The following is a 22,873-nucleotide window of genomic DNA, read 5'->3' on the forward strand; positions in this document are numbered from 1 at the left end:
AAAACACAGAGTGGTTACTCCAATAATTATTATTATAGCTCAGTGGGAAGTACAGAAACTTTAACCAGAGACTGAGTTGGTCAGATCGAGATCTGGAGATTATAGTGGAGCTGAAGTGGAACCACTGGATGGACTGATCTACAGTATACAAGTATGTGATCAACTGGTGTCTTCTGTGGGTGGATTGGAATAGCCCTAGCAGTGAGAGTGAGAGTGAGTGAGAGAGAGTCCTGTCCTGTTCCTGTATGTGATGAGGAGATGAGTGAAGTGAAGTGAACTGTATTATTGACTATAGGCCTACATGTACTCTAAAAGAGGCAAATATTGTTTAATTTTACTCGTATCACCTCTAATTTAATCAAATAACAGGTAAGTAAGGTTCACTATGCTACATTGTATATGTATAGGCTAGGCCTACGTAAATTCTAAATCTAATGCTAATTCTGAAAGTAGCTGCTAAGATGTTGGGGATTTCGGAAGTAGGCCTAGGCCTTTTGACACTTCTAGTACTTTGGCATAGGCTATTTTAATCTGTTGTAGATTGAATCTCTATTTGATCCCACAAAGATAATATTGCTTGGTAGGCATATTCACTTCATTGTTCATACTAGGCTATCATGCCTGTTGAAAGACATTGACACTTGACATGTTGCAGTTGCACAACTTCAGTGGCAGGCTGAAAGTGATGTAGCCCAATTATGTTGAACTACTTGGTAGGTCTAGGGATAATTCAATTGATTCTGCAGCCTATTCTGGCACATAGATAAATGATTGCTAAGAACGAGTGCAGTGTAGGACCTAAACTTATAGCACTAGGCCTAGGCTAGAAACTCCCTTGGCAATCATCTAGACCCAACCTCAAATAGCGTTGGCTAACTTACTTACTTTGAGTAGGCTAGAAGTGTGCCAACCCTGGGATCACGTCAGGCCCGGTTTTGACCCTGTCAGCGCCCTAGGCACAACACGACTAATAGTAGCGCTCGCTTTGCAATATAACAGGGTGTCCACCGACCGGACGCAAGGGATGATCAGAATTTTGCCGCAATCGCGGGGAACGATTACGATGTCTACAGGACCGCAATAGAAACAATAAACTTATAATGATGTTTACACGACCACGAGGAATGATCAGAATTATGCCGCAATCACGCACAACTAAGTTATGATAAGTTAATGTCCACACGACAGCAGGAAAAGATCAGAATTTTGTCTCATTCGCGGAAGCGGGGAGACGATTATATACCGTAATTATGTGTTTGCGGTCGCGAGGGATGATCAGAATTGTACCGCGATACCGGTAGCGCAAGACGATGGTTATGTCCACACGACCGCGGGAAAAGATCTGAATTTTGCCTCATTCGCAGTAGATTTTTGTAATCTTCTCATGACCGTGGGATATTTTCATATAATGTCTATGGAAGACATGTAATGGTCATATGATCATGGAAGACGATAATTATGTCCGCACGACCACAGGATAACTTATAGTCAGAATTTTGAAATGCATGCAAATAACTTTAACCACCGTTTTTTTTAGTTTTCGAATTATTGGCGCCCCCTTAGAAAAGCCAATTGCCTCTCCCCTAGGCGCGTGCCTACCATGTTTATTCGATAAATCAGCCCTGGATCACGTCACAATGTGTTTTATTTGGTACATTAACTTATTGCTGAAACTCTACTTGATGTAGTAAAATCAAATCTACTTTTTAGGTTTTAACTGAATCCCTGGAACAAAACTTAAATTAGGTTTTTATTGAATCAACACAACATCTTACATCCTAGCCTAAACATTGCTTCATAATGAACACTGAACACATATGGCAGTCTACTCCACCTATTACTGGGTTTAAATAAGGTTAAATATGGAGATTTCTTAACATTTTCTACAAAAAAATAAACTGGATGTGTCGCTAGCGTAACGGTTAACATCTCGGACTTAGTATTCTCATATCGTTAGAAAGGTTTGGACGGTTTCCAATTAAAAAAGGGTTGAAAAACTTCAATAAAAAATGCAACTGACGTAACAAAAATAAATATATGGCATTATAATAATAATAAGTAGGCTAAAATAAATAGGCATACAAAAAGAATTTTTACTCAAACCTATCTAGCCTAGCCTATATTGTTAAAACTTAACTAACCAACCAAAGAGCTGTGAGAAATATGACATCCTAAATAGCATATAGACTTATAGACGAATCCATAATGAACATCTCTTAACTTAGTTCCACTATCATTCCTAGTTAGGCCTATCACAAAGACTTAAAAGACGTACGTATGCAGTTTAAACACATCTTACATTTCATTAGATAATTCCCCTTTTCGTTTACTTTATTAATAAAAAAATAAAAACTTCATATGCCATTAATGGCGGCCAAGGAAGAGCTTCGCTTGTGATGAATCACAACCAGTAGCGGTTTGATGGACCAGCCTTTTCAATATTTGAAGATCCTGAGTTGGTTTCCATTGAAAAACCAAGTTAATACCAAATACCAAATTTATCAGTAGCCTATAAAACATCAATTACTACTTAGTTAAGTATCAAGTTACAATCTTTCAGACCTAAAAATGTTTTTATTTCTGACTAACTATTAACATTTTACCTAAAAAAACACTTTTACCCTCCCTGTTGCAGCAAACCTAAGTATGTGTTAAACTGATTCTATTTTAATAGGGAATAAATGTAATATTTTTAAGAAGACATTTTAGTGTAAATCCAATCAGGCAAATGGAAATTCACTTAGTCTGCAGGTTTGCTGCGGCGGGGGTATTTTATTTTTAGAATTATTTTGGAGTGACTTGTTTTGGCTATTACAGTAGTAAAACATGTCTCACACTGCTTACACTCAACAAAACTTATCATAATTTGCAATATCAAAACAAAAAATTATAAAACAATCAAAGCAATATTTACAAGCAAAGAATTAATTCAATAAGAACGCCTTCACAAAGGAAGTACACAAAAACAAAACGCTCCTGTATTGAGGGTATTGCGTTGACTTTCTGCAGGCGTTTTTCGTATATAGATACTGACTCCCTCGTGAATCCAATTGTTTTTTTATCACCACTGAATCGAATCGCGATTTAATGCATTGAATCAAATCAGAATTTTGATGCATCGCATTCCCCTAACATCTGATTATAACTCAGCAGTGGCACCTTGTCTTCAGAAGCCCTCACATGCAAACGGTTTGAATTTTTAATTTAGGAAAATAGTTTTTTGCCAATTCTTCACTATCCAGATTTAACATGATTCTTATTGCCCTTTTTTGAAGGATTACTTTGTAAACTTTGATTTACTTGTAGCTCCATATAACTCAATACCAAATGTAATACGGTATGTGAGTTGATATTTGTGTGGTAAACTTTAAGCAATATCTCAAGCGAACAAAATTTTAACGGGATTTCTCAGGGCAAATAAACCGGAGGAAAGTTTATGTAACAATTTATCCTTATGTATTGATCATGTGATAATTTTTCCTCAAGCAATAAACCCAAAAATTTTGTTAACTTCCCCTACTTGAGTAATTTGGAGATCATTTACCGGTACTTTAATAGAACATTCTGGATTTTTATTTTGTGCTGTATGTACTGAATGATATTAAATTGGTTTGATTAAAATTGAGAATTTTAATTTATTGAAGTTAGAGTAGTGTTTATTAGATAACAAATTGTTTTGGGCCGACTCTTATATTTACAACATTTACCAGGAACTAACAAATTTGCATCATCAGCATAGACACAATTTTGCCATATTATCTGTTACCGGTAATGCTGTATTTAGTAGGCCTAAAGTAACATGGCATGGGCTAAGTTATTTAGGCAATCGAATATAAGTTTGTGGTTCTAGAGTCAAGCATCCAATTCTTTCCTTTAATATTTTAATTTTCTGTTCCAGATAACTTTGAGAAAGAATATATCACTCACTAGCATAACTCCTAATGGGAAAGAAGAAAGGAGGAGGTAATAAGTTTTTGACTTATTAGATAACTAGATGACCTTAGATAACTAGCCTAGAAACTAATCATTCACAGCTGAAATCCTTTGAGTTCATTTTTGTATGTACATATCCTCTTCCATTCCGGTTAGCTCCGTGTCTGGGTTTTCACTAGGCCTCTCCATCTTCCTCTATCCCTCAGCAATTCCTCTTCCCACATACTGACACTGCACTCCTCTTGCTTCCACATGGTGATCTCACCTTGTCAATCCACCTTCTTCTAGGTCTTCCTCTTGGTCTTCTTCCATTCATGTGAAGCTCGCTCATTTTTTTGGGGGGATTCTATCATTTTCCATTCTTCTCAAGTGGCCGAACCATCTCAATCTCTCCTCTTGCTTTCTAAAGCTTTCTTCAACTATTCCTCTTCTCAACTCTTCATTCCTAACTATTCAATCTTGTTTTCCCTTACTGCTTACAAACTTCTTTTTCCTCGTCTGAACCCTATTCCATTCCCTCTCTGTTATATTCTAAACTTCTGCACCACAGGTAACTATCGGTAATTAAGTTTTATACATGATAATCATACAGGGTGGGGCAGAGTGGACTCCCTAGTTTCAACCAGTCGCTGAAGAGCGTGCGCGCGAGTTAGCGGAGTGGGAAAGGTTTCATGTGGTGGGGGGAAAGACGCCATTGTTAGTAGTCACCATGCCGTAAACTGGCGAGCATCGTGGTTTTGTAGTCAAAACGTTCTTTAAAAATAAGGATAGTGTGGTGGCGACCCAGCGTGCATTTCGTAGACGGTTTGGTTTGAATTGTCATGATAGTGTTCCCAATGCTAAAACCTTAAGGAAATGGATTACAAGTGTACGGGCGACCGAATCTGCAACTGAGGTTTACATAGTTCGACCAAGGATCTTGGAAGCCCTTAAGGAAGCAATTGTTGATGTTATCACTGGAATAATGCCAGATATGCTGCGTAGAGTTTTTGAAAACTTAATTGAACGGCTGAATATGTGCATCGCTCGTGAAGGTCTTCACCTGGACGATATCATTTTTAAAACTTAATGAAAAATAAATGGCATTGTATTTAGATTTCAGAAATAAAAAGCTTTTGTAATAATCTTGTATGGTTTTAGCGAATTTCCCATATAGGGAATAAGCTATTACCATAGTACTCATGGTAAGACCTGGACGCGGGACCAATTTTTTTTTTCGTTTTGAGGTCCCTAGAGGCCAAAAACACCATCCGTTCAAATTCATATATATATATATATATATATTTATATATTTATATATTTATATATATATATATATATATATGTGTCCGTCAGCACGATAACTCGAGCAAAAATGATCCGATTTTGATGAAATTTGGTACAAACGTGTAAACGTACGTTTATTCGAACGAGTTCGCGATCCAGCATGACCGGACCATGGGAACGGGGGTTTACGGGGGGGGGGGGGGGGTTTTATGGGGTAAAAATAGGGTTTTCCCATTTTTGACCCAAAAAACATAAAATTTAGCAATTTCTTTCCAAACCATTTTGTAGAGCTTAAAAAAACAAATAATTTAGTATATTGAAGCGTTATTATGCGCCTAATGGTTACGGAGAAAATACCAAAAATTGTACATTTAAAATTCCCATGTTATTCTTATGGAGAATAAGTAAACTGTTGTAGTTTGCTTGTTTGTGAACATATTTTGATCAAATTTGGAAAATGTTTTTATTTCTTACTAACTATTCACATTTTACAAAAAAAAAAAAAAACAGTTTTACCCTCCCTGATGCAGCAAACCTAAGTACTTGTTAAACTAATTCTATTTAAATCAAGAATAAATGTTATATTTTTAAGTAGACATTTCAGTGTAAATCCAATCAGTCAAATGGAAATTCGCTTAGTCTGCAGGTTTGCTGCGGCGGGGGTATTTATACAGTTAACCGATCAAATCAGGGAGTCCACTCTGCCCCACCCTGTATATATTAAATATTATTTCTTTTAGTATGTAACTTACCTAAATATTGTAGGAAAAGGGATGTGTCGATTCTCGATATTACCAATACTTGGCTGTTGGTATCGAGAATCGATTGTCGATACCGATACCCGTCATGTCAGCGCAATCGAAAAATTAACGCTATTGCCACAATCGCACAAGACTACTCGGGCGCGGGAGTTGTTCATGATTTTGCCGAAATCGTGAAAGACAACGATGACGTTTCCATGACCGTGGGAGAAGAAAATGACGTCTGCACGAGTGTGGGAGATGTTCATGATTTGCCGCGATTGCTAAAGACAACGATGACGTTTCCTTGATGGCAGGAGACGATGATGATGTCTACACGGGGGCGGGAGATGCTAATGATTTTGCTGCCATTGCGGAAGACAATGATGACGATTCCGTGACTGCGGGAGTTGATAATGATGTATGTCCACGCGACTGCGGGAGATTATCAGATTTTGGCAGCGAACGCGGAAGACAATGATATTGTCTACATGGCCAAAAAATGCTAATGACTTTGCCGCAATCTCAGAAGACTTTGTTTAGGCCAAACATAAGTATATTTAAGGTATAAATTGGTAATAGTTATGTAAACGATCTTACCCCCTCTGCCAAAAAAGGAAGGGCTTCATTTTTAAGGTTTTGACTGTATACTTTATTATAAGACGTTTAATCCATATGTTTGAGCAATCATCAAATGATAATCATCAAAAAGAAGTAAAACGGCTTGAATAAGGTAAGAATGTAGTATTTTGTAAATTGCATAATTTATGTGTTTTAAAATGTTAGGAGGTAAAGGAGGAGGAGGAGGCGGCGGTGGCGGCGGAGGAGGTCAACAACCTCCATCACAGCAACAACCTCCACCCCAGCAACAACAACCTCCACCCCAGCAACAACAACCTCAACCCCCGCGACAGCAGGTAAGATTTGCTCTATGTAGAGCCTTTTAAGATTAGTGGAATGGTATAATCTGAACATTGAGGCCAATCATAGGCCAATGTTCAAATAGCGTCAAAATGTGAAATATTGGGATGAATCGTATACAGACTGTAGACTGTAGACTCCTGCTATTTCAAACGCCTCAATACTCAACTTTAGTCCAAATTGAAATAATTCAAAACCATTAACGGTTAATAAAAAAACAACATAGATATGTTTCATCACCACACATTTTGTGTTCATTGTTAGTTAACAGTTGCTGCGAGCCACTCACCGGTGAGTGCTCTATTTTCTTTCTGCCACGCTGAACGCTCAATAGTGAGTGCCGGCATCACCTACATTCCATTCAATTTCTGCGCAGTAGCACCCCGGGAAAAACCGGTATTTTCATGTCTGCATTTAGCTAGGTATGGGTGCTTTATTGTGGTGTAGGTTTGTAGTAAATTTCCGCTTAAAATCCCTTTCTGGCAAGCTTAGAAATCAACTTGTAACATCTTTCTCTCTCCAATCGATAATACAATGGGACCAGCTAGTTCCAGACAGTGCTGCTATCTGTAAGTGTTTCTGCAAACTATGTTGACTTGTGTCGTAACACAGCACATCACCGTCATTTGGTATTCGTCAGACCGAAATATTTGAAAGCCAAACGGATTCGCTCGACGCTGCGCTGCACCGGAGCTAGGCCTGCCATTGGTGGGCCGAAGCGAACGTGATAATTAAATAAACATAGTCATTACATCTAGATGTTCATGAATATCACTGTAACCTGCTTGTTATGGAAAATAAGTTTACACAAACTTGGGTACCTAATGTGAAGCACCAGTGCATAAATTATGTAATAAGATTCATTTGCGGCTAGTGAACAACCTATTCTACAATATAGACTTTTAGAAATGTGTATATTTTGTATTTGTCCTATTGGAAATAAAATGATTATTGATTTATAGATAAATCCAATCCATCTTGGTTTGGACTGGAGTCAACTGTATTTGCCTAACTAATTCTGGTTTCTGGTTTCTCTTACATTGCATTTATTTGATTTCCACTTTTCTCAGCAACAGAGGGCAGGCCCCCCTCCTGGGCCAGATTTCGCTGGTGGAGGAGATTTCCCCAGCATTGGAGGGGGAGGAGGTGGTGGGAGAGGAGGTGGGAGAGGAGGTCGGGGCAGAGGACAGGATGGAGGTAAGTGATAATCTGAAAAAGTATTCCCTAGTTTTGAGATTTCTTTATTTATTGTACAACTAGCAGAGAACCCGTCCTTCGTACGGGGTTGGCATCAAGAATAAAATGCTTATTGCAGTTATACTCAAGTTTTGCGTTTGCAATGGGGGCGGACACAGTTTGATAAAATTTGCTTCTTTAAATTTACGGTATACTTATAGTATTACACATCTACCATAGCCATAATGTTCTACCACTTCTCCTAAACAATAGAGAAAAATTAATTATTGAAAAACCACAAAATATCACAAATCATTTATGAAATTAAAAACATAAACATGCCTGTAAACAATCCTACTTTGACAGTTCTCATTGCGTATCACAGTTTTTTGTCGATGCTTAATTCAAATTAGCTGTTTTCATAAATGCAAAAAAATAATAGTGCTGCACCCTGTTGGTAAATCTTTTAACTTTTTAATGCTTTTGCATATCATAGAATAAACTTTTTTAGTTGAAACAGCTGACAAAGTTCTTTAATTCCCTTTAAATATGAATACTCATAAGGTTAACATGGGGAACTACAGAGCCACTGAAGCGGAGCCTGAAAGGATTTTTGAGATAAGACTATGCCTATATGTTAATCGGGAATGTAAGCTATCATCATGCCAAATTTCAGCCCAATCCGTCCAGTAGTTAAAGCGTGATTGAACTTCAAACAAACAAACAAACAAACTTTCACATTTATAATATTAGTAAGATAAGATATACAAATCACAATTACTGATAGGTACATTAAATGAAAGGTAATGAAATAAAAGTTTATATCTATTATATTGTGTGTATTCAAAATTAAGTAAAAAAAAATGTTAAAAAGTATAAAAATATAAAAAAAAAATTAAGTAATTAGTGTGTAAATAAAAGGATTATGTGCATTACCACCATATTCACGCCTAAAATTGCGCTACACAGTAGTAACAGAATTTGTTTTGCACTAACCAAATAACATGTTATTGTGCTTTCTGTTGCGGAGTAACCATTGCACTGAAAGTGCTAAGCGCTGGATGAGGCGTGTGGCAAAACTCACAGGTCAAAACAGGTGTACCAAATTTATTGCCAACATACAAAAATAATGCTTACAAGTATACTCAACAGCACCAAAGGATTATTACTCATCCAACTAATACTATGGTGAGGTATTTTTAAAACTAGGTAGTTCCTTTTCTGACACCCGGTGTAATAATAGACTAGCTGTGGTCATTTTTTTTATTCAAAAGTAACATATTCAAACTTGCCAGTCAAAGATTGTGCTACAGTCTGAGTTTCTTCAACTGTTACCTACTGCGTTTGTTGGATGCGACACAGAAGGTGCTATAGTTTTCAGTAAATTAAAATGAAGTTAAGCTCTTGGGCGGAAACAGTATTTTACACACTGTTGAAGGCTCAATTGGACCAAGGTCATTTTAATTCTACATAAAACAGTCTACATCTTGTAACATGAAAATGGAGTTTCCATTTCTATTGTCGGATTGGTGCTCAGCAATCCAATTGAAAAGTTTTAAGTAAATCAAATGTTTCTTTATTTTGGACGGTTAAAAGCAAGATATTAAAATCGTATAAAGTTATTGTCTTTTTCTATTTATAAGGGTTAACCTTATCATTACGACAAGTAATGTGTAAATGTACCTCGTCAGACAATCCTTAACTTGTAGTGTCAAATGTGCTACATATGTTTTGGCGGTTATTTAAAACATCTCCGCCATCGTCAGGCTACCAAAAGGATCCAGTTGATGTGTCGTCAGAATAAATAAATAAAACACACTTTTTAAACAAAACATAAAAACGACAATGACAGGCGTATCAACTACACACACTGCCGTGGACATGGCAGGAAGCCGACTGAATGTTATGTTATGATGGACTGACTTGACTCTGGGCTGTCGTCTGCATTATCAACAGCTGATATTGGTCTATTGTAGTGACGGAGTGACCATCTGTAAGGAAATCAACTAGGAGGGGTCATTACCTCATTTAGAACAGTTGTAAAAATTCAAATTGATCAAATCACTTACGAACGATTTTATTTTTGATTGTTTGGAGCTCTAAACTAAACAAAGATACTTAATTAAAATGCATGGGTGCGATAAAAGTTTACTAAAGCAAAAATACTGAGCTGCTACAACTGTCAGACCTTTCATCATACAGTCCAACCTCAGTATAACGAATCTGAAGGGACCGAACTGAATATTCGTTATATCAAGGATTTTGTTAAAACGAGGTTCGTTATATAGAGGTTAGGTTTGCAGGAATTTCGCTATGTCGAGGTTCAGAACCAGCATCGGTCAATATAGGTCGGGATTTGACCTCATTAAAATACAATTAAAGTAGCATAGGCTACAATACTTTACAGTACAGTGTTTACATTGTACAGTAGAACCTAAATTATCCGGCGTGGCATAATAAAGGGGAGGGATCTTGAATATTGCGCAATCATGATAATGGCATTGACCTTGGTACAGGTTAAAAACTGTAAGTGTAAAATCACAGCTTGTTCTAACCCTCCTAAAACCTATCCAAACATTGTATTGCGTAGTCATAAACCATGTAAAGAACAAAACAAAACAGTAGAAAGTTTTGTAAGCTACTGCTCGTGATAGGCCGGTAGGCTACTTACAGTACAGTACTGATTTATCACAACAGAGGAATGTCAATAATAATCATTAACTATAGCATCGGTGTTGCTAGTTGAAACAAATCGTATTGAAAACAAGAAATTATTAGATAAGTCATTATAAAAGTGTATAATCATAGCCAACTTAAGGATAATAAAAACAGTTGTAAATGGAATGTTAAGACAACGATGTTGCTATTCTTTCTCTTTGGGTTTGTTTTTATATTCTTTCTTAGTTTTCTCTTTATCCAAAAATTGTACAATTCACCATAGTTATCCCATATCGCCCAATCACAGCTTACTAAACATTACGTCGTCATCAGTCCTCAGTGAATGAAATCAGTTCAGTTCTCAGTTGCAACATAGCGCGCGCAGCGACAGCAGACAAAGATGTAAAACGGAGCAGACGAATGTTAGCGCAAGCGATGACGTGACCTTTCCATTTCATTTGATAAATAAACAGATTTTCCCAAAACAATAATTGGGTGGGGGATTTGTTATATCGAGGGAAAGACGTAGACAATTCGTTATGCAGAGGTTAAATTCGCAATGTAGAGGTTCTGACAATGACAAATTCGTTATATTGAGGTGTCTTATTTTAGCCGAAATCACGAAAAATTCGTTAAATCAAGGTCGTTGTTATGGTTTGTTCGTTATGTAGAGGTAAAATATACATTGTGTCTTATGGAGAGTTCTAGGGGATTTAAAAAAATTCGTTATATCAAGGAATTCGTTATATCGAGGTTCGTTATATCAAGGTTAGACTGTACAATTTTTTTGTCATTCTCGAACAGCCATTGTATTTGTAATTTTTTGAGTTTGTCAAGGTATGTAAATTTTGGTTTGTTCCATCTCTGAGAAATTAGTTTAAATTTAGAGAAATTGAATAGAATCCAAAGTAATTCCATTATTGTTTGTGTATTTTGTGTTTCATGTCACTGTAGTGTAGTTTTGTACAATTTGGTTGTAGGCCGAGGCGGACGCGGTGCTTTTAGACAAGGAAGAGGAGGGGAAGGAGATGGACCACAGGGTCCACCTCAAGGTAAAACATCACCACAATTTAGTATTTTACCGTGTGTCCATCCAGTTACTAAAGGAATAACAAAAACTGGCAATGTAGCATAAGAAGAAGCTGCCAGTTGTGAAAAAACCTTTGGTGGTGAATAGAGGAAAACACCATTCATCCTACTGCTGCGCATCCAAGGGAGCTGAGAATAGTCACTTTTTAAGCCCGATACGCTTAAAATTAAAATAATTTTTTACATTTTTTATAGACAATATTATGGTTCTTTTAGGTACTCCCGTTTCCAGTAGGGTAAGTTAAGAGAGGGTGTTGTTGCATTTTTCTATATTAAATCATGTGAGGGTTTACGTGGTAAACAATGATGTTGTTTTAAAACGTTTCCTTCCACACTCCTCTGTAATTCAGGTAAGTATAATTGGTAGTTAATAAGTTAAAATATATCCCAACCAGTTTTAAAAGTTCTGCCTCTTCTCACTGTTGACTCAATTTTTTGTAGGGTTCTGTTTGTATAGATTTTCTGTGGACTCTGATTAGCTCTGATCTCTATCACTTAAAAAGTTCCTAAATAGTGACTGAGTGATTAGTTAAAAAAAATAAACTCAACTCTGACTCCTCTTGTTTTCTCAGTTTTTCGTGCTTTTTATTTTTCATTACTTTTGGTACTGTAGTTACTTTCTTCAATAGGTCAAGTAAAGATGATTCCATGTATCCGTGGGACATAATCTGAGATAAGCTCCAAAGTGTCTGCATTTTGGAAACATCATTTTTGCTGATTCCGAGAGCTTGTGCAGTCCCTGAATCCCTGGTTCCCATGCTTTTCCTGTCAGCCCATTTGCCCACCTGAAGTTAAGCATTTTTCTTTCTTCCCTCCCATGCTTTTACTTTTATACTATTTGCCGCCTTGATTAACAATCTATACAAAACAAATAAGTTATGTTATTTTCCGGTGATTATTCTATATTTTCTGCTTACCAAAATTCATCTGAGTAACTGACTGCAATGTTCAATTGCTGATGTGTTGGGTACTTCAGTTGAAAAATGTGATTAACAGCGATAAAGTGTGTAAATTTTTTTGTAGCATCTTTCATTGTAATTTAATTAATAATAGTGAATTAATGTACTTTTGTTATTTTGTCAAACTTATATACTAGGAATATTAACAGGTCTATGCAGTTGAAGTATTAACAGTCGAAGTACTTAGGTCGATGTTTAACGTCACTTGTCTGTTCTACATTTTAGAATAGAATCAATTCAAAAATTGATGGAAAGAGTCTTTATTGGTTGTTATGGAATAATTTTTCCATCTTCTGATAATCTTATATTAGTGGGAATGTTCAAAACTGTATAATAACAGTTTATTTATTCTCCACAAGAATAACATAAATTTTAATTGTACTGTTATTTGAAATTTTCTATGTAACCTTTAAGCGCACATCAATGCTTCACAGTATAAAATTATTGGTTTTTCAAAGAATTTACAGAGATTGCCCCAGTAAAAATCGTGAATTTTCATATTTTAAGAGTAAAAATTTGAAAATAGTTATTTGTAGGGGTCTGCGGTACAGAAAATTTAAGGTCGGTACGGTTCGGTACGGTACAATATTTTGTACCTCGGTTCTCGGTACAAAATCGGTACGGTACGCGGCTACCCGTATTTTTGCGGTTTTCTTCTCAGAACTGTATCCAAACCATTATTTATTTTTAACTTTAATACATAAACATTACTATGAAAATGGATAGTATCCTACATTCATGGTTTTCTAACAACAATTACTGTACCACATATTATTAAAACAAAACCTTTTACTACTACGAGGATTGTGTCAAGAAAAATCACAGTTGAGATAAAGGCTTTACCTATTTTACTCTGAGATACTTTGAATAGCCATGATAAAGTAGTTTAAAAATAGGATGAGAGTTTTTATGAATAAACATGTTTGAAACATTTATTGACAAGATAATTTCACAAAACTGATAAATTATTTCCAACCAACACAATGTCTAGTTGTTTTTTTTTTATTTTAAAAACATATAAAAGCATTCAGTAGAAGACAGTGTAGTTTTGCCAGCTGTTCACAGCAGATGACAATGAAAAACTGGAGGTTATGATGAAGTAATGGCAAAGACCATTTTTTTTATCAGCTTCAAAACTAGTTAAGTTATAAGATGGATACAATTCTTGCAAAGTTTTTTTCTGAAACTAAAATTTGGATTATCACAGAGTAAGATTTGATGTTGGGCAATTAGACTTTATAACTGTGTAAAAGGTGTGTATCCCTGAATTTATAAATTGCATTCTACACTTATTCACTGCCAAACATAATTCAGTAGAACCTTGATGAACCGAGAATTACACTAGCCTACATAACTTCATTACCCCAAGTAAAATACCAAGATAATTTTTATAATTGTATTTGAATCGTATAATCTTAGTTTGTTAAAAATGGATTGTATGTTCAACAATAATTGCAGTCCATTATTGTTAAGCAGTATGGTCCCAAATTATTGTTTTTGATTTTGAAACATCACAGTTCATTTGACAAAATTATAGTTGAAGCAGCTCAATGTCAAGTCACGCACGCTTGTGCAATAGTTTGTTTACATGCTTTCTCCAGACCACGGGGGAGGGGAGGGTCTGATAAGCCGTCTATTGTTCACCCCCAAGAAGGTCCGACCCTCATTAGTGCCGCTCGGCTGCACTCAGTGGGGAACCCAATACCACAAATCAATCTTTTAAATGAATACAAATATTTGGTAATAATTGTTTTATTAATATTCACCTTGAAATTTCAATAAATTTGGTGTAAAATTTGACAAAAATCTGCCATTTGGACCGATTATTAATACAATACCAAATACCAATAAAGTAGTACCGTACATTCATTGGTAATTAAATAATAGGTAAAAATTTACCGATTTTCGTCAAGTTTTACCCCCTGCTGTGCGCTATGTCACAAAAGCTGATAACGACATGGGTGATTAGTAACCATGGCAACTTGTTGAATGCGTGATGAAGGGAAACCCAAGAAATAGAAGAACAAAGAGAAAGAATGACGTTGTTATCTTTATACCCTTTTTACAATTTCCGGTATTGTTATCTTTATGTAAGATTTTATGATTTTGTTTTATAGGTTTATAATCTGAAACAGCAATACTGGATGCATAATAAAGGTCAATGGCCTAAAATATCACGATTGTGCAATATTGTATTTTTATGTTAAGATAAAATATCCATAACAAATATTTAATTTATAAAATAAGATTGTAGATTTGTTACAAGTTTAATATGTAGCCATAAACAGTTTTATGGCAGTAGTGAAAATACTGATTAAGTTAGAGATAACATTTAACAGTCATCATAAAACTATTATTTTTATGATAAAACAGAATTGGGGAAAGTCGTAAAGAAATAAAAGTGATAAAACTCAACAGTTCTTGGAAGTACTTCAATACAACAATTATTGTCGTGATAAAATGTTAATGGATTTGGGACTGCTTATGGGTTTTTTATTGCATCATCACGCTAGTAATAAATTATGAAGATCGTAAACAAACATCTGATAAGACTTTTATGTGCTCGGAACCAACTGCCGTTGACTACGATAGTAAACTGAAAGTAATTTATTATTATAATAGGCTACCGAACCGAATTTGTACCGTGTAAAATGCTGTACCGAACCGATGACGGTAATTAAGCTTGTACCGTACCGTACCGACTTTTTCGGTGCACCGCAGACCCCTAGTTATTTGTGTAACTAGTGGTGAAAGTGGCACTTTGCTGCACACGAGAGCAATGTTTACGCACGAGCCGTAGGCGAGTGCGGAATGATCTCGAGTGCAGCAAAGGCCTTTTTCACTCGTGTTACACATTATATTTTTCCTACAGTCACTATAAAGCATATAAATAATTAGTCTTTCAAACACTGTACAACACGTTTTTAGGTTCAGCTGGCAACACAAATGGTGCCCTAGTGAAAGTAGTACCCGCGGTCCGTATCACTCCGCTATTTTTCCTCGGCAAGAAATGTGCTCCGCGTTTTGAGAATATAGTTCCGTATGTTTTTGTAATTTGAAGTGGTTTCCGCGCCTAACAAAAATGCTTTAAAGGTATTTTCTTGTTTATTAAGATGGTAGGAATGTTTTAAAAACGTTTAAAAGAAAAGTACAGAAAGTTCAGAAATACCGAAACTATAAACACGAAATGACAGGTTAAATCGTAGTTATAATCGTCAATCAGCTGCTCATAGTATTATTATCTTTAAGTGTTGCCAACCTATTTCCAAGCGTACACGGATTACGTGCATAATAGAACCACGCTGTTTTGTGTTGTTTCGTTGGAATCCTGATGTGCGGCAAAGTATAAACCGTACGGCAAAGTATAAACCGTACGGCAAAGTATAAATATGCAGCAATTAGCAGCTTTCTGTACTATAAACAGTACAAGGAAGCCAACTTTGTCGGGTGTCTGTAGGAAAAATAATAAACTTCATTACACATTGTTTTAATACCTATTCTTGCTGGTTCACAAATTCATTCTAGATTATCCCATTCTACATATATAGCCAAATCAAATCAAATTCCCATCATTATTGATTTAGTTATTGCGTTCACCAACTTGAATATATACAAATTTGAATGAATAGTGTTTTTGGCTTCTTGGGACTTCAAAATAAAAAATTTTAAAGTCATGAAATGAAACTTCCTGCCAAGGCTGCATGACGACTCTAAAGATAACGCTGTAATATTTACTTAGAACAAATTAGAGGGGAGGGAAAATTACTTTTTTACCCAAGAAAATGTATGTAAGCGTAGACGTCATAAAACTGGCTACCATTTTGGATAGAATTAAAAATAGCAAACCCTAGTTTTTGCCATTCTTTAAGTTTTTGTAAACACTTCAAAATAATGTGCACTTGAAGGGGATTTACATTTTAAAATTTTGAGTTGCACCCAAAATCAGGAACTTAACAAGATGCTCAACATTTTCAAAATCATAAAATGAAACTCCTGTTGAGAATGTATGACCACCAAAAGGAGATCTGTATATTTACTTAGAAAAAATGTTAGATGGGAGGGGGGGCTTGACTTTTTATTCCCGCTCTATATTCTACTTTCTGTTTAGTGAATTTCCCATATAGGGAATAAGCTATTACCATAGGTCTCATGGTAAGACCTAGATCTGGGGCCCAACTTCATTTTGATGTCCCCAGAGGCCAAAAACACTATGTCATATATATGTATACATTTTGTCAGATAGCACCATGATAACAATATCCGATTTAGATGGAATTTAGTGCAAACAAGTCCTAAGCATTATTTGAACGAGTTTGCAAACCAGCAGGATCGGACTATGGGAACAAGGTTTTTTTTTTTTGGAAGGGGGTTTAATGGGATTGCTTTTTCAAATTTTTGACCCTCAAAACATATAATTTCCCAATTTATCTCTAAACCATTTTGTAGAGCCCAAAAAAAACAAAAAACTAACAAGTCTTTTACTTTCTTGAATACTCGAAGGCTTTGTCTCTGACCGAAATCCTGGATAGATTGCGTCAATATAGTCAACATATATCAACATAGTCAGTATATCGAGGTTTTTTTTTGTATTTTTTATGGCTATGCAGGAAATCTTTACACACATTATTATTTTCATTGCAATCAAAGTTATCAGAAGTGGTGAAATGAGAAATTCACCTTTACAGCATGACTATACAGTATACAAAAATCAAGAAACATTGTAGTCTCTATAGTTTAAGATCACCAAGTAATTTGTACTCTTCTATTTCCATTAGTTTGACGTTGGATATCTTTAGTGAATAAGAGTCCTTGGAGCCTAGACGTTCCAGGTCATAAAACAATTCAAAAACTACAAAGAAAATTTCTAATCCTACAGTGCACTAGATATTTAAATTAAAATCACTCTGGAGTTTGAACACATATTTTGAGTTGGTAAATAGCTCCTCAGCGGCTGTTTGAAATTAACAAAATTAATATTGCTCTTATGGCGAGCAAATCCAAGATGGCCATTAGCTTCCATGGACTCCCTAGGAAAACAATTAGAAAACTTGAAAGAACATTTCTAATCCCACAGTGTCTTAGATATTTAAATTATAATCACTTTGGTGTTTGAAATTACCCAAGATGGCTGCTAGCCTCCATAGAATCTTAAGTCCTAAAGCTAACAGGGTGTCTGATTACAGCGCCAGCGCAAGGACAAGGAAGAGGACAAGGACCTCCAGGAGCCCAGGTAAAGCTACAATCATAAGTTACTCTATGTTGTGAATAATAGTCTCAGTAATTTTCTTACGCCATAAGTAAATAGCTATTGGTAGGATTTGCTGTGTTTTTGGTTTTAGGGAATATCTCTAAAGGGGTTCATGAGTTTTCAAATGATAACAAACTCATAAATATATATGATTAGTCGGTTTTTGATGAAGTATTTTGATGTTATAGAGTTTTCCACCACCGGGATTACAAGCTCCACAACATCAAGGAGGTCCATTTCAGCAACGAGGACCCCCTCAACAATTTCAGCGAGGACCCCCTCCTCAACAAGGACCCCCTGCTCAACAATGGGGACCTCAACAACAGCAACGAGGACCCCCTCCTCAACAACAGGGAGGACAGTTCCAGCCACGAGGACCCCCTCCTCAACAACAGGGAGGACAGTTCCAGCCACGAGGACCCCCTCCTCAGCAACAATTCCAGCAACGAGGACCCCCTCCTCAACAATATCAACAAGGACCTCCTGTTCAACAAGGGCCACCTCAACAACAACCCCAAGCAAGGCCACCTCCCCAACAACAGCCTAAACAGGGGTCACCTGGTAAGAATTCATTAATAATTTGACTTTTTAAATCACTCCCGTTGTTTTTAAGTTTTGGGGTTTTGAAAAGGAATACAATTATTGCAATATTAACTACTTTATGCATACTCAAGACAACCACTTTATTACTCCTTTGATAACTTTTTGTATAAATTTGAACACACCTGACTATCTATTTTACCTGCCCTGCTAGTCTCAGCTGTTGTCACTAGTCTAGTCTTAATCCTAAACATCACACTTTTTTTCAACAGTGTTCAACTGTTCAGTACTGTACTAAACAGTGCTGAGCTACATAGGATGTGAAGGTGGGGACTGTGTCTGACCATCTTTGGTTTTCTGCCCATACGGGCAACAGTAATGGTCGAAGCATATTTCGGCATTGTTTATTAAGATGAAAAGTTGCAAAATATCTCATTTTAAAGCAATTGCGGATGTGATTTGCTATCTACTTTTTTTTAACTGTCATTATTTTGTCCAACTACATACATCTAATTTTTCATACCTATGTGATTTTTTTCAACCTCTAGAACAAAAGTTTAAAAATCCAAAAACAATTCACTTGGAAATTATATTAAAGAATACCGTAACATTTTCTGCTTGGTAATCAAGCTTACGGTGCATTATTAATATGCTTCAACATGAACGCATGTTTTTGCTTATCGGCGCTCAGAAAACCACTGTTTAGCCTGGCATCTGACGTTCAACAACAATGCAAAATATTGGCTCCTTAATTCATTCATCATCTTTATATTAGCCTACACTGGCTATTATAGTAATTATGTTTCTTTTATCTAGGGGTGTGCGAATAGTGATTTTGGGGTTCAAATCGTAATATTTTATTTATTTATTATCGTTATATCATAATATTTTAGAATATCAAATAATACCAAGCAAATATTTATGTTATTATTATAGAATCAAAAGAGTTTTCCAATCACAACTTTGGAACTCTACTAAGGTTAATAATTCTGATTTTAACCAATATAACATTTTAAATAATTGATTTTTGCCCTAACCTATGTTATTTGTTCTTGGTACAAAATGGGTACTGTACAGGGCTTCCAGTATTTTTTCATTTTATTTCATTGATATTACTATAAAAATGAATAATTTCCTACATTTATGGTTTTCTAACAATAAATTACAGTATCACACATTATCGACACCTTGACTCTTAACCCTTTGAGTGCCAAAAGCCGACTAGATCGGCTTTTAATTACATCGCGAGAAGTGCCAACTGCCGATGTGATCGGCATCGCCTTCCGTCGCGAGAAATGCCAGCTGCCGATGACATCGGCGCCTGGCGTCTGCGCGAGAAATGCCCGCCGCCGATCTAATCGGCATTTTGTTAATTCATTGTAGCAAACGCATATTTAACAGTAAACGTTCTTACCACAACTCAAATTAAAGCTAAAGAGTTGTAGTACTTGAAAAATATGCGTTGGTAAACGAAAAATGAGCGGATTAATTTCGTATAGCATTCTAAAGTCATGAGTGTTGAGGTTATACGGATGGCTGTGGCATTGGGCGTCACGCTGTCTGCCGCTCTCAGACTGCGTGGAACCAATTTTTTTTAACATGTGATTTGTCAATCTAGCGGGAATACCTTATTATTATTATGCTTTTGGATGTTAGGTTATGGCTTAGGCTAATGTAAACCAGCGTGCCTTGTGTTTGTTTATACAGTATTGTATTGTGAGTTTCCCGAGCATTACTGTGGTTTGTTTCAAAATGAATAGGCCTAGTAATAAACGGCCACATTCTCCTGTGAGTGAGGGAACGCTTATACGTGATTTGTGTGAAAGTGGTGTGAATGTGAATGATGTCAACAATGACAATAGTGATGTCGAATCACTAGATGACATTGACTCTTCTGGGACAGAGAGTAGTGACGAAATGGTCGACGACACAGACGAGGACCCAGATTATGACCCAAGTACTACTCCAAGGCCTCGATTCCAGTTATCCTTGCCTCGTCCAAGAATTAATTTGGATTTGAACCTCCCCGGGACCTCCAGGGATGGACATTTTTCAAGGCCTGATTTGGATGACTCTGAAGAGGATGCAGATGATCCGGCACCCGTAATGCCTCCTATAACTAATTCAAGAGGCTGTTCAAACCTACGAGGAAGAGCTACAGGGCGTGGTAGAGGCCGTCTTAGAGGAGGTAGCCATCCAGAAATTCGTCCACAAAGTCCAGAAAGTAGTGATTGGGAAGAAGTTTTTGATGACGTTGACCGTGGATATGAACATTCGTTTGTTTTCAATGAACTGTCCGGGCCAAAACATTGCCCCCCCCCGTAATAGTCCTCCGATTTCATACTTCGATCTATTTTTCACGGCCACTTTGATAAACACATTTGTTGTGGAAACAAACAAATATGCTCAAAGGTTTATTGAATCGAGAGGAAATAACTTGTCACCAAACAGTCGAGTCAAGAAATGGGTGGATGTGACCATGTCTGAAATGAAGGGGTTTCTATCAGTTGTTTTGAATATGGGCATCAACCAAAAGCCATCCATTCCAAGCTATTGGTTTGTTTCTTCGTCCCAAAACATAAAATGGTTTTCTAATATGTTCACGAGGAACAGATTCCAGCTTTTGCTAAAGTTCTTCCACATTGTCGACTCGAACATGTTAGTGCCTCAAGGGAATCCAGGCTATGACCCATGTGGAAGGTTTCAACCATTGATTGACCACTGCAACAGAATGTTTCGTTTTTTCTATACCCCCAATCAAAAGCTATCCGTAGATGAGTCGTTGGTTGGTACGAAGAAAAGAGTGGCCCTCACACAATATATCCCCAAAAAAAAACATCATCGTTGGGGCATCAAGTTGTGGGTGTTGTGCGACGCTGTAACGAACTACTGCTTCCAATTTTATTGTTACCGTGGAGCTGCATTCGAAGATAGGAGTGTCTCTGATCAGTTTGGTGTCGGCTATGCTGTTGTCAAAAAGCTCTTGGAAATGGGAAACCTTTTGAAGAAAGGTTTCCATATATATTTGGACAATTTTTTTACAACAACTAAGCTGGCTAGGTTTTTGTACACTAATGAAACCCATTTGACCGGAACCGTGCGAGTTGGCAGAAAAGGTATTCCCAGACAGCTTCGAGGGAAATATGATGTAGGGAAGAAGGTGTACGTCCGAAAAGGGCCAATCCTACAGATGGCATATAGAGAAAAACCGACTAATAGGACACAGTTTATAATAATGTCAACTAATGCCAAAGCCAAAAATGTAAGATATACAATTAGGAGATCTGGGAAAGTTATCATCAAAAACAAACCCCAAATTGTATACAAATATAATCATGGGATGGGGGGCATCGACGGCACAGATCAGATGTTATACACTTATTTGGACGAGAGGAGGACAATGAAGCACTGGAAGAAAGTTGTATTTAACATTTTTGGAAGAATGTGCCTGAACAGCTACGTAATTTATAAAATGAATACAGACAAACCAATGTCCAGACTACAATTCCAGATAGCTGTCATTGAATCACTAGCAGATGTTTGGCTTTCAGAAAAAAATCAAGCACGAGGTGAGAACGGAGGAGGAGATGCGCCGCAAGGAAATCGAACGTGTGGAGTGGAAAAGTTAGATGGAAAAAGGGAAAAGGATTGTATTGAATGCAGTGGATCTAAAAACGAAGAGGGGAAGAGGAGGCGCTCCAGGACTGTCTGCGTCAAGTGTAAGAGAGGTCTGCACTTGGACTGTGTCACGCTGCACAACTGCAAGTTTTAGTTCGAAAAAATAACCAAAAATGTATTATATATGTAAATAGTAGATATTAAGGAAACGTTTTATTGACTTGACATTTTTGTTTTTGTGAATTTACTTTTATTTAGTGTTTCTCAAGATTTTAAGTGAACTTACCTCAAGAGTTTCCAAACTTTTGTTCTCCAGTTCTTGAGCCGCTTTCACTTATATGTAAGTAAAATATGTTTTTTTATGCTGTTCATTTCCTTAAGTTTTATTTTTTTCTTAATGTTCATTATATTTCAGCAACAAAAATATAAAAAATACAAAAAACTACATGTAATTGCCTGACGCTATTGAGTTTTATGTTTATTTTAGGGTGTAGGCCTATAATGACAGATTTTTGCTTTATTATTATTTATTGTCCAAAATTAATGAAAATTGGTGTACTATGACAAAACAACATAGTAAATCGAAATATAGTATTGGTTAATGAGTTAAGTGAAATTTAGAAAAAAATTTTTAGTTTGAAAAAATAAATATGTTTTATAAAAATTTTTATTTTATATCATTTTATTAGTTGTGCAAAAAATTTTTGACCAGTTTTAATTTAAAT

The 22,873-nt window shown here is 36.3% G+C and overlaps 1 protein-coding gene across 4 annotated transcripts in view; it reads left to right on the forward strand.

Annotated features, from left to right (window-relative positions):
- Positions 1–261: 261 nt before the first annotated feature.
- LOC128987929 (protein argonaute-2-like) overlaps positions 262–22,873 on the forward strand; it is a 48,522-nt gene continuing 25,910 nt past the window's right edge. For 2 of the 4 annotated variants that reach the window (XM_054409031.1, XM_054409033.1), the window contains exons 1-7: positions 262–369; positions 3,899–3,963; positions 6,726–6,856; positions 7,931–8,057; positions 11,675–11,746; positions 17,926–17,972; positions 18,179–18,551. In XM_054409031.1, coding sequence (XP_054265006.1) covers positions 3,942–3,963; positions 6,726–6,856; positions 7,931–8,057; positions 11,675–11,746; positions 17,926–17,972; positions 18,179–18,551 — 772 coding nt within the window. In that variant the 5' untranslated portion in view covers positions 262–369; positions 3,899–3,941. The remainder of the gene's footprint in view (positions 370–3,898; positions 3,964–6,725; positions 6,857–7,930; positions 8,058–11,674; positions 11,747–17,925; positions 17,973–18,178; positions 18,552–22,873) is intronic. The other 2 variants (XM_054409032.1, XM_054409034.1) reach the window with 2 other exon arrangements.

This window comes from Macrosteles quadrilineatus, unplaced genomic scaffold (assembly GCF_028750875.1).
Source record: "Macrosteles quadrilineatus isolate MER2022 unplaced genomic scaffold, UCM_ALF_1.0 Scaffold_2__2_contigs__length_208266976, whole genome shotgun sequence".
NCBI classification, from domain to species: domain Eukaryota; kingdom Metazoa; phylum Arthropoda; class Insecta; order Hemiptera; family Cicadellidae; genus Macrosteles; species Macrosteles quadrilineatus.